The sequence below is a fragment of the Frieseomelitta varia genome, unplaced genomic scaffold (assembly GCF_011392965.1).
Source record: "Frieseomelitta varia isolate USP_RPSP 00005682 unplaced genomic scaffold, Fvar_1.2 scaffold_514, whole genome shotgun sequence".
NCBI lineage: Eukaryota > Metazoa > Arthropoda > Insecta > Hymenoptera > Apidae > Frieseomelitta > Frieseomelitta varia.
In genome coordinates, this window is record NW_025110273.1 from 35,403 (window position 1) to 45,736 (window position 10,334).

The 10,334-nt window shown below is 45.5% G+C and overlaps 1 protein-coding gene across 2 annotated transcripts in view; it reads right to left on the reverse strand.

The window, feature by feature from the left end:
- Nucleotides 1-659: 659 nt before the first annotated feature.
- Nucleotides 660-10,334, reverse strand: part of LOC122533274 — a 25,024-nt gene continuing 15,349 nt past the window's right edge. The window contains exons 7-16 of one of the 2 annotated variants that reach the window (XM_043662847.1): nt 9,502-9,783; nt 7,619-7,924; nt 6,277-6,692; nt 5,970-6,182; nt 4,923-5,285; nt 4,602-4,719; nt 4,100-4,515; nt 3,367-3,588; nt 2,119-2,464; nt 660-921 (exon numbers count right to left, since the gene is read on the reverse strand). In XM_043662847.1, coding sequence (XP_043518782.1) covers nt 667-921; nt 2,119-2,464; nt 3,367-3,588; nt 4,100-4,515; nt 4,602-4,719; nt 4,923-5,285; nt 5,970-6,182; nt 6,277-6,692; nt 7,619-7,924; nt 9,502-9,783 — 2,937 coding nt within the window. In that variant the 3' untranslated portion in view covers nt 660-666. Of the gene's footprint in view, nt 956-2,118; nt 2,465-3,366; nt 3,589-4,099; nt 4,516-4,601; nt 4,720-4,922; nt 5,286-5,969; nt 6,183-6,276; nt 6,693-7,618; nt 7,925-9,501; nt 9,784-10,334 lie in introns of both variants that reach the window. The other variant, XM_043662849.1, reaches the window with a different exon arrangement.

The window sequence follows — 10,334 nt, forward strand, 5'->3', positions numbered from 1 at the left end:
AGAGGAATTTGTTCGCCTTCGACTGCGCAACTTCCAAAATCGCCTGTCCCTGGACGTATGATGAATAGAAATAGTGTTTTGTGCTTTGGATCCTTTCTCGGGCATGTACATTCTCAGTAGTCTCGCGGCGCGTTCCTCCTGCGACCTGTCCGCAGCCTTTCCGCTCAGGAAGCTGAGCAGCTTCATGCTGCGACGTTTTATTCTCAACCGGTTCAAGAAATTCTTCTCGCTTGTTCTGGACGGGCTGCTGTCGTTCTGATCGTCCGAGTCCTCCTCCAACCTGCTCGTCTTCCGTTGGAACAGCTCCATCCGCTTTCTCCTTTGTTCTTGTTGCGCGTCGCCTCTTCGACCGTATCGGCTTCTCCTCGTGTCGCCGAGCTCCGGCCCCAGATATCCTTCGCCTCTCTTCGCCTCGGCGTTTCTGCTCTCCCTGGTCTCCTCCGCTCGTCGCGCCACCGATTCCAGCTCCCTCAGGCGTTCCGCTTCCTTCGACGCGCCGTCGGCCACGCAGGTGTCCTCGACGTCCGACAACTTTCTGTGAAGGTTCACTATCTTCCTGCGGAACTCCTCGTCCTCCTGGCTCAGTCTCGCGAATATACGATCCCTCTCGTTCCCGGAATCGGAACTCGTGCCGACGTTCTTCGACGCCGCCGTTTGAAACCGCTGTCACCACCACCCGACCTGGTCCTTCGCGCTCCCCGACGTGTCCTCCTCTTCCGGCAGCGGCTCCAGCCTCTGCCTGCCCAGGAAACACCGCAACGAGCTGAGGCTACCGCTGCCGAGCAGCTGGTCCATGTTCAGCTCCGACAGGTTGCAATCGTCGTTCTCCGACTCCTGGTCGGCCTCGTCCTCCGCCGACAGGTTCAGCCCGTAGTTATCCTCGCCGAACGTGACGACGTTGCCCGAGCCGATGGGCGGCGGCTAGGGAAGTCAGGCACAGTTCGGGCTAGTGATTCTTTGCAAACAAAAGGGCAAGCAGATTGTCATGCAGATGCGTGCGAAGCTTACCAACTAATAGTCTGTCTCTTACTGACAATTAGATAGAAGAGATCTCTCTCTCTCTCTCTTTTTTTTTTATCATAGATTGTACACGTTATAGCCTCGCCGAGTTCCTCGCTCGATCGTCGTAGTTGAGGATACCCGGCGAAGGATATTTTAATCACTTTGGACTTTAAATCGCCAACATGACGGTACTTTTGCTTTCACTGTGGTATGCGGCAAGCTTTCTTCACAACAGGCGTGAGATCGTTTTAAAGAAAGAAGCGAAGCTGCCGTGCGCGCGCGAAGCAACTGTCGATCACTCGTGTTCGTGTTCGTAGCGATACCCTCGAGTTTAGCTATATCAGTGTACATCCGTCCCTCCATTTAAACAATACCGCTTTTTCCACGCGAGTCTCCTTTTAAATTGTAACTCTGTTCACGCGGTATATCAATTTACAACGATGCTCATCGAAACGTTCAACGAGCCTTAAAATTTAAAGAAATCCTGCAGCGAATATCAGCAAATTTATGAAAACTTGGCAAAAGATAACCATCATTCGAAAAGATTAACATTGACAATGAAAGTGAAGTCGAACTCGCAAATATTTCAAGCGACGAAGGGTAATGAGTTTGTGCCGATTAAAATGGTTTTGAATAATACAAATAGCGATACTGATACACCGAATAAAATTTACTTTTGTATTATTATTATTTGTTCCCTTTTTTTTTTTGTTAACCTACGAGAAATAAATATGTATTTCTATACATATTTATGAACTTATAATATTTTATATAATAATTTCATTTTATTTTATAATAATTTTATATTATAAAATATATAATATAATATATATAATAATTTTATATATATTTATATTTTTATATTTTATATATTTACATATTTGTATTAAATATAAATATATAAAATATATAATAATTTTATAATGTAAAATTATAATATTATTATTATAATAATATTTACAAACCTATACCAGCGTTTCTTTCCAATATTTTCTTTCTCTTTTGTACAGACAGGCTCTATTTACGCGATTTTCACTCGCTTAAAACTCCACGTGGATTATTCTGCGCAAATGGAGGGACGAGTGTATTTATCGTGAGACAGCGTGTGGTCATTACCGAGCTCGCGGTGAAGCTCTCGTCGTCGGGGCCGCCGGAGGTCGGTGTCCCCCAGATGTCGTCGCCCGAGGTAGCACCGGACGTCGTTCCCTCCTCGTCGTTCGGATCCAACGAGAATTCCGTTCTCTCGGGCGGGACCGGCGACTGAAGAAGATATCCACCAATGCCCTCGCCAAGCTGCTCCAACAACGCCGACCTTTTGCTGACCATGTAACTGCTCGCCCGAGCGGTCCACGCTCTCAAACCCGTCGGCGGAGACTCGGTGTCCCGATTGTCGTCGTCACCCTGCTCCTCGAGCTCGTCGTCCTGATCCAGGCTGCTCACCGTGCCGAATCTTCTCAAAACTCTGAAATAACGGTATTATTCATTATTAGGTCGAGTATTCTCGCTTGTTCCAGTTTGATTCTATTTGTATTTGTATTATACAAGGTGTTTCGTAACTTGTGGGAGCTGATTGTACGCCTAAAAATAATGAAAAAAATGTCCTATCTGTCTTCGTTTATGAGATATAATGAATTTTCTGTTTGTAATTACTTTTACAAAAGATGCTCGAAATGACCACCTTGCATTTGAAGACAAGCCTGCACGAGTCTTGTCATTCATCTGGTTACTCTCTCTATCATTCCTGGTGTTTCTCGAATTTGTCGGAAGCCTTGCTCTATTCTATTTCAGCATGTTCAATCCATGTTGCGTGTACAATAGATTTTAAATGTCCCCACAAATGAAAATCTAATGGATTCAAATCCGGACAACGAGCAGGCCATGCAACAGGACCTATCCACGACCGATCCATTTATTTGCAAAGTGTTGATTGAAAAATTGCCTAGCCACTCGGCTAAAATGCGGCGGAGCTCCATCNTCATCCCAATTATGATTATTATGAAAATTGAATATACCATCCCTGGTAAAACTAGCTTACTAGAGTTTGCTCTGTTTATAAATTTCGTTATATCTCATAAACGAAGACAGATAGGACATATATATTCATATGACTTTTTTCATTATTTTTTAGGCGTACAATCAGTTCCCGAATTGGGTCCCACAAGTTACGAAATGCCCTGTTTACTGCTCACAAAAATTAGGGGATGTTTCAAAACGAACGTGATAGAAAAAGGCAAACAACCAGTTGCTTTTCTGATGTTCTTGTTTGATAAAAAAAAAAAAAAAAAAAATCAAAAGCTCCTTGTTTTTCGTCGCTTCATATTCATTTTGAAATATCCCCTCATTTTCGTGGGCAGTGTATCTTACCTGTACGGTGGTTCACCGTCGCAGTCGAGATCGTCCTCGCTGCCATCTTCCGTGTTGCCATCGGCCGGAGTGTAAGCTGGACTGTTCCTTCCAGGACTGTCGTGCAACCCGTTTCTGAGTCGATGCCTGGTGCACAAGTCTGGCGTTGGTGGCACTACCGAGATCTTTGGAGGTAACGGAGAAAACGGATCTCTCGTCAGAGGCGGTGTCGGGCAACCTGACCTGCAATTACATTATAGGCTCGTTAATGGATGTTTCATTTACCTCTTCGTTGTCTGATCTCCCTTCTAGAAAGTAATCGAGAAAGAATACAGCATAGATTCTTGCGTTTTGTTGCTCGCAAGTTTGGGAGACCTCAACGATCATAATTACATCTCAGATGCATTTTCAGAAAACTCTGGAAAATAGGCATCGAATTTCTATAATAATATAATAATAACATATATATCGCTATAATATAATATAAATATATAAATATATCTTAGGAATTTTCCTCTCTCTAGATCCAGAACTTACAAAAAAATCAAACTCGAGAAGATTTCCAATATAGCTAACAATCTCAGGTTGTATGTAAAATGCATGAAACGATGCTCTTTTGTAAATACGGTATATGAATATTGATTCCTTTGCATTTACATTTTCATCGTTGTTATCTTCCTTCCTTCAACGGATATATTTCCCGTTTAAATAAATAAATAAATTCTTTTATTTTCCAGTTATATTGCCACGTTACCTGTGACACCTTCTGCAAATGTTGATGGAACTGGTGGAGTTCTCCTTGGAAGACGCGAGGCTGCCGTTCTTCTTCGCGTTCACGCTGTTGGATTTCACGGTGCTGAGGCTCGCGCTCGACGCTGTGCTCTGCTGTTCCACGTCCGAACTGATCATCTCCGTCGCAACGTCGTCCGTTATCGCGTGTCGTTCACGGTTCGCCTCGTTGCCGGTTTCTCGCGGCACTCGTGCCGCCAGATCCTCGGCCGTCCACTCCTCGATAGGCACCTCCTCGTGATCCGGTGGCGGGATCTGGTGAGAATTGCGCACCCACTGCGCCAGATGATTGTCTCCCGTCGAACTTTTAACGATACTGTCGATACTCTCGACGGAGCGCGATCCCTTCTCCTCGTCCTGTTTCTGCGACTCCCTGGTGGTCTGTCGAAAATAAAAGCATCGATAAACAACAGACTCTCTCTCTCTCTCTCTCTCTCGAGGTCGAGAATTCTTCAAGATTGACTCACTTGCGAACTTTCCGTCGATTCTCTAATCGCGGCGGTGGTGAAATTGCTACCGGTGATGGGACTTTCTTCAGGACTGTCCTGACTCGGTGTTCCACCATAGCCTGTATTTACATAGATTCTAAAATACAACGTGCATTAGTACAGACAGGCGAGTCGACCGAATGTCAGTAAGAACAGTCCGAGTCCCGTCGAGCTCTGAACTTGGTACGTCAAACAGCGAGCAAGCATCTCTGTCGCCTCGAAATCCATACCGGATCAGAATTCCTCGAAACTACAGCGCGTCGTAATACGTATTATGTACTACGTGGTAAAGCAGCTTACATTTGTCGCTGAAGGAGATTGTGCCAGACGGCCTTCAGTTCCGGTGTTGGTGCACGCAGAACCAAAACGCGCCTCCGCGGACGACTGTGAGGGCTGCAACCACCGCTGTTCGTCACCTCAACGTGGCCGTTCTCCGAGTTGCCGGAAGGGTTGATGGCGATTTGCAGTCGGAACTCCGTGGGTCGTTTACGAACGGTGAAACAGGCCTCGGCAATGTTCGACAGCCGCAGAGGCTCCTCGGTTACGAACAGGACGCGGTCTCGGGAAACTCGAGCGAACACGAGCAAATCGGTGAGAAGCAACGCCCACGAGGGTTGCAGCCGCGCTCGGCCCTCCACCTTTGCCAGCGCGCCTCCGAATAACCTGCAACGACGCGAGTTGATCGAAACATGCCAGTCGCGGTCGTTTTTGTTCCTTTTTAACATCTCAGTGAATGACGAGTATACTGAAGGAATGGCAATTCTTTTTTTTTTTTTTTCTTTTTTGGTAATTATAATTTGTTACTTGAATTAAACTTCTCGTGGAAAGTGAAACGTATTTGTAAATCTCGGACATATTAGAATATTTTAACTAGTTCTTTTCTTCATTTCAAAATAGTTTCTTGCTATTAACACTAAACGTACCGGGACTTTAGATATATCTCCCGATTATGTTAATTGTCAATTTAATATAAGAAACGATGCACAAAATAACTTTTAGATAATAGGGAGGGAGGAGAAAGTAATTATATATTTTCATTCTTTTTTAACTTGAGTCAATTGAAAGAAGAGAAATAACAATGTATGCAGAATTTTAATTCACATTTTTCCAACCGGACGTTGTAGTGTTAATATTGATTTAGTTGAACAACAAAATTATTGATGTTACAAGAAAAGGAGATACTGAGTGTTACATCTCCTTGTAATTTCATTCGACTTTATAATTAACAGTTGCAACATGCTCTGAGTTTGACAGGTATAATCGTCATTTAGCGACATGGCGTAGAAAAAAAAAAAACATTTTTAAAAGCGTTAATTGCTTTAAATTTTCAATTCTTTCAGGACGCACCATTGTCTGCCGGGCATGGCGAGCGTGAACGGTTTACATCTGGCGAAAACCAGACGGGACTCAACTTCCTGAAGGCTGAGTAGAGGCTTGCCGGTGTCGCGCGGTGGTTCCATCACGCCGGCGTTCGCGGTCGCTTCCCGGTATCCCTGAGCTAGGTCTCTGGCTTGCTGGCAGTTCCTCGGCGACGCCAGGCACAACAGTCTCGTCATCTCTCTGAAAGAAACGTCGCGCGTGTTCACGCAGACGGGCGTGCGCGGACGATGGAAAAATCCGGCAAGAGAGGAGAGAAGAAGTAACGAGAACGAACCTATAGTGCTCCAGAGGTAAGAGCAAGACACCCGTCAGATCGGGTCGCCTCTTGTGCGGCACAGCGGGCTCGCAGACGAGCTTCGCGAACGCCGTGTTTCGCCTGAGCGCGACCAGCAGGCAACACGCGCGTTGCAGCCCGCTCAGGTATCTTCTGTAGGCAGCGGTGATTCTCGGCACTCTGCACAGGTAACTCTCGACCCCGCCGCCCTCGTCGCGGATCTCCTCGGAGATCTTGAGCAGCTCGTCGAGATTTTGGAAGAGGATCAGATAGTCAGCCGCGGAGAGGACGTCGCGTCTCTCGGCCAGAGGCGCCAGGAAACGCGTGTGACCGCTTTTCAGGATGCCCCAGTACCGCGTCTCGCGCACGGACAGCTCCTCTTCCGGCGGCGCGTCCGGGGCGAGGTTCGGAAACACCTGAATGGCGCGTTCAAATCATGGCAGAAGCCGTGCCATTCACCCGTATTGAAAAATTCGACAGAGAGAAAGAGAGAGAGAGAGAGAGAGAGAGAGAGAGACTCGTGTGCGGCGTCGCATGCAGAAAATAAGGTAAGATGGTCATTGTCGTTTGTTCCGGTGTGCATGCTCTGCAAGCTGAGCTCTACGTATTCGTTTCAGGCTCCGGGATGGTTGCGCGCGACGCAACACGCGACTTGTCGTTGGCATCGATGGGGGGGGGGGGCACAGGGTTGCAATAAATAAACGAAATGCGAGAGATGCTTTTAAACAGAACTTGTTGAGCAACAAAAAGGAAAAAAAGAAAAGACAACATGGTCCAAGTTACATAATAAAACATAACTGCATCATAACTTAACCGTGTCCAGCGGCAAAGAAAAAAAAAAAAATTGGACACGCGCTATACACTACGCTCGCTGAGGAGTAAGTTACAAGATAATCACCGGGGAAAGGAACAATGTACACAGAGAAGTATCGCGCGACACAACGTGCAACGTTGCAAAAAACACAGAAATATAAGCTCTAAAGACGCATGCAAGACGACGCGCTTGCGAGACGACTCTTGGTTCAGAGACGCGGGTGACGTCCGATCGACTCGAATTTAAAAAATTCGAAAAACTTCGACGCAAGAAACGACGCTTCGTTTCATTTAATCATTAAACTAGCACGCAAAACAATTTTTCGTTCTCGTCGAATGAGAATGGACGAATGTGAGGCGGTACACGAAGTACGAGAAAGTAAAACTGATCAAGCGATCGGTCACGATTCGAAACCAAAGCCTCTCCGTCCGCGCGAATCGCTCCTACGATCGCCCGGACGAACGAACGAACGAACGAAGCAACTTCGACGCGAGTTTGCTAGATTCAGACTAGGACGCCTGTACCGACCTCGGCGTTGAACGCAACCGCGTGGTGCCCGACGCCGATCGACTGCTGCAGGCTAACGTTCATCGAGTTAGGCCGGTGCATCGACGAGTGAACGTTCCCCTTGCGGTAAACCTCCAGGATTAGTTGGTTCGTGGCCGCCTGGATCAGTCCGAGGATCTCCTCCCGCGACCGCGTCACCACGTTCGTCATGTCGACGAAGACCACGTGATCACCTGGCCTCAAGCCGGATCGTTCCGCCGGGCTGCCTGGGTCCACGCGTTCCACGCGGGGTGGCCTTCCCCACGACAGCGAGAATCCCCATGGAATCTACACGAATTGGATGGAAGGAACGTTCAGTTAACAGCGTCGGAGAAATGTCAGACAGGTAGAGAGAAGTAATAACGGTTCATAGGAAATGTCGAGGGACGGGAGGGGCACAATGGAGAAATGTTACGACGGTGCACGACACGAGACTCGTTTCGTTAACGCCACCGACAAAGCAACCTTTCAGGGAAGGCCTGCTTAAACGACTGCGATCGGACTTGTCGCAAGTGGACCCCTGCGACTCTGTCGGGGCAATTGCGCGAAAACAATTACGACGTGCACGTGGATCGAAAGAAAGACGCACGATACACGTATATATATATTTTTCACGAAAGGAAAATTTTTTTTTTAGAGAAATGGCGTCCACGTTCTTATTAAACACATTATATATATATAGCAAAAGTTTTTAAATATAATATAAAAGAATAATAAAATATATAAAAAAATAATGTAAAAGAATATCTTTTTCTCAGAGAAATGGCGCCCATGTTCTTATTAAACACACACTATATATATATATATATATATATTATATATATTATATATATATATATATATATATTATATTATATTATATTATATTATATATAGTGTGTGTTTAATAAGAACATGGGCGCCATTTCTCTGAGAAAAAGATATTCTTTTACATTATTTTTTATACTATACACTATATATATATAATGTGTTTATATATATATATATTATATATAGTGTGTTTATATATATAAACGTACATACATACATATATAAATATATACATTTATATAGTGTGTGTCTATATATACATATAGTATGTGTTTAATAAGAACATGAACGCCATTTCTCTGAAAAAAGATATTCTTTCACATTATTTTTTTTACGTATTATTCTTTTATATTATCTGTAAAAAATATTGCTCAGATTGAAAGTACTATTACACTTTCGATTAATGTGTGTCTTTTCACGAGACGCTAGCTTTAAGCTAAAGACGTAGCTTAAGACAATCTGTCCTTCTATGCTTCACGGTTGACCAAACATTTTCAAATCCTATCAAACGAGCCTGGTCTGTCCATGGAAATCCAATTGTCCAGAGAACTGTCAAAACTGTCCAATAAAAGTGCTTTAACGTTCGCGGATTTGGGGGCTTTACAAACAATTGAGACGCTCGGACGGCGATCAAATTTTATAAACAAGTACTTTCCAAAATCACTGAAACTTAAAACACTGGTTTAACAATAACGATAAAGAGCGTTTGCACGCGTTTGGAAGAAACGATATCAGCGTGTTGGATTGATTGTCACAGTCCGCCGATGCCAACCCAATTGAAAATGTTTGGTCGATCACGAAGCTACTATAGACTACACGTGTCTTGATAAAGAAAAACGCCGAGAATCGTCGAGTTCGAGAAATATGGAGGTCTTTACCTGTCTCGTCGCTAGCGGTGGAGATTGGACGCACTATTAATCGAGCGCGTAATGGTACTTTAGGTGTACTCTCGACTCGTGTAACAAATTTTTCACAAACAGAATAACTTTTTGAGGAATGGCGTTGTCCACGTGAGCACAGCACAACGAAAGTAACGAAAGTGAGAAACGACTCGCCTGATTAGCTGCAGTCTGCCTTGTCAGTCTCCTCGTGACGGTGCATGGTGTTCTGCCACCCCTGGCTGTGAAACCCGGATGCAGAGGCAGGCCGGTCAGAGGATCGATAGGCTCTAATTCGAGATGCCTCAAATACGTCAGGTCTTCCGCTCCTGAATTATTATTATCTGGCTCTCCGTCCTTCGACAGGGGTGGCGAGACTCCACAGTCTTGCGGCAGGCCGGCGTACGGGTTGCTCGTGTTCCGACCGGTTCCTGCTTCTAGCGGATGCCATGTCGCTTCCTGAAAATTGACGATTGCTCAGCGGACCGTGGAATTGTCGGATGTTCGATCGTCGCCGAGAGTTTTGCCAATCTCTACCGTGAACACCGACACGGCGTTAACTCGCGACAGAACCTTCCCACCGACTTTTATTATCAGTTCTCTCTTTCTCTCTCTCTCTCTCTCTCTCTTTCTCTCTCTCTAACGTTGAAACGCGAACCGTTCAAATCGAAAAACCGTCGTTTGACTTCACCGACTGAATTGAACGAGGCGGCTCGCGGCTCAACAGAACATGAATATTTTCAACAAGACTCCGACCACGAAGAACACCACGCAGTAAATGGCCACCACGATCATCTCTCGCCTCGCTTGCGTTGCGCGAACGACGCCGAACGAACGATCCCGAGATCGAGTTACCGACGATATATTTCGTCGCGTGGCACCTGCCACCTGCCACCTTTAACGAGGTCAAAGCGCAAGTGAATCTTCCTCGCCGGGTAACGTTCCACTTGCTTACTCTCTCTCTCTCTCTCTCTCTCTCTCTCTCTCTCTCTCTCTCTCTCTCTCTCTCT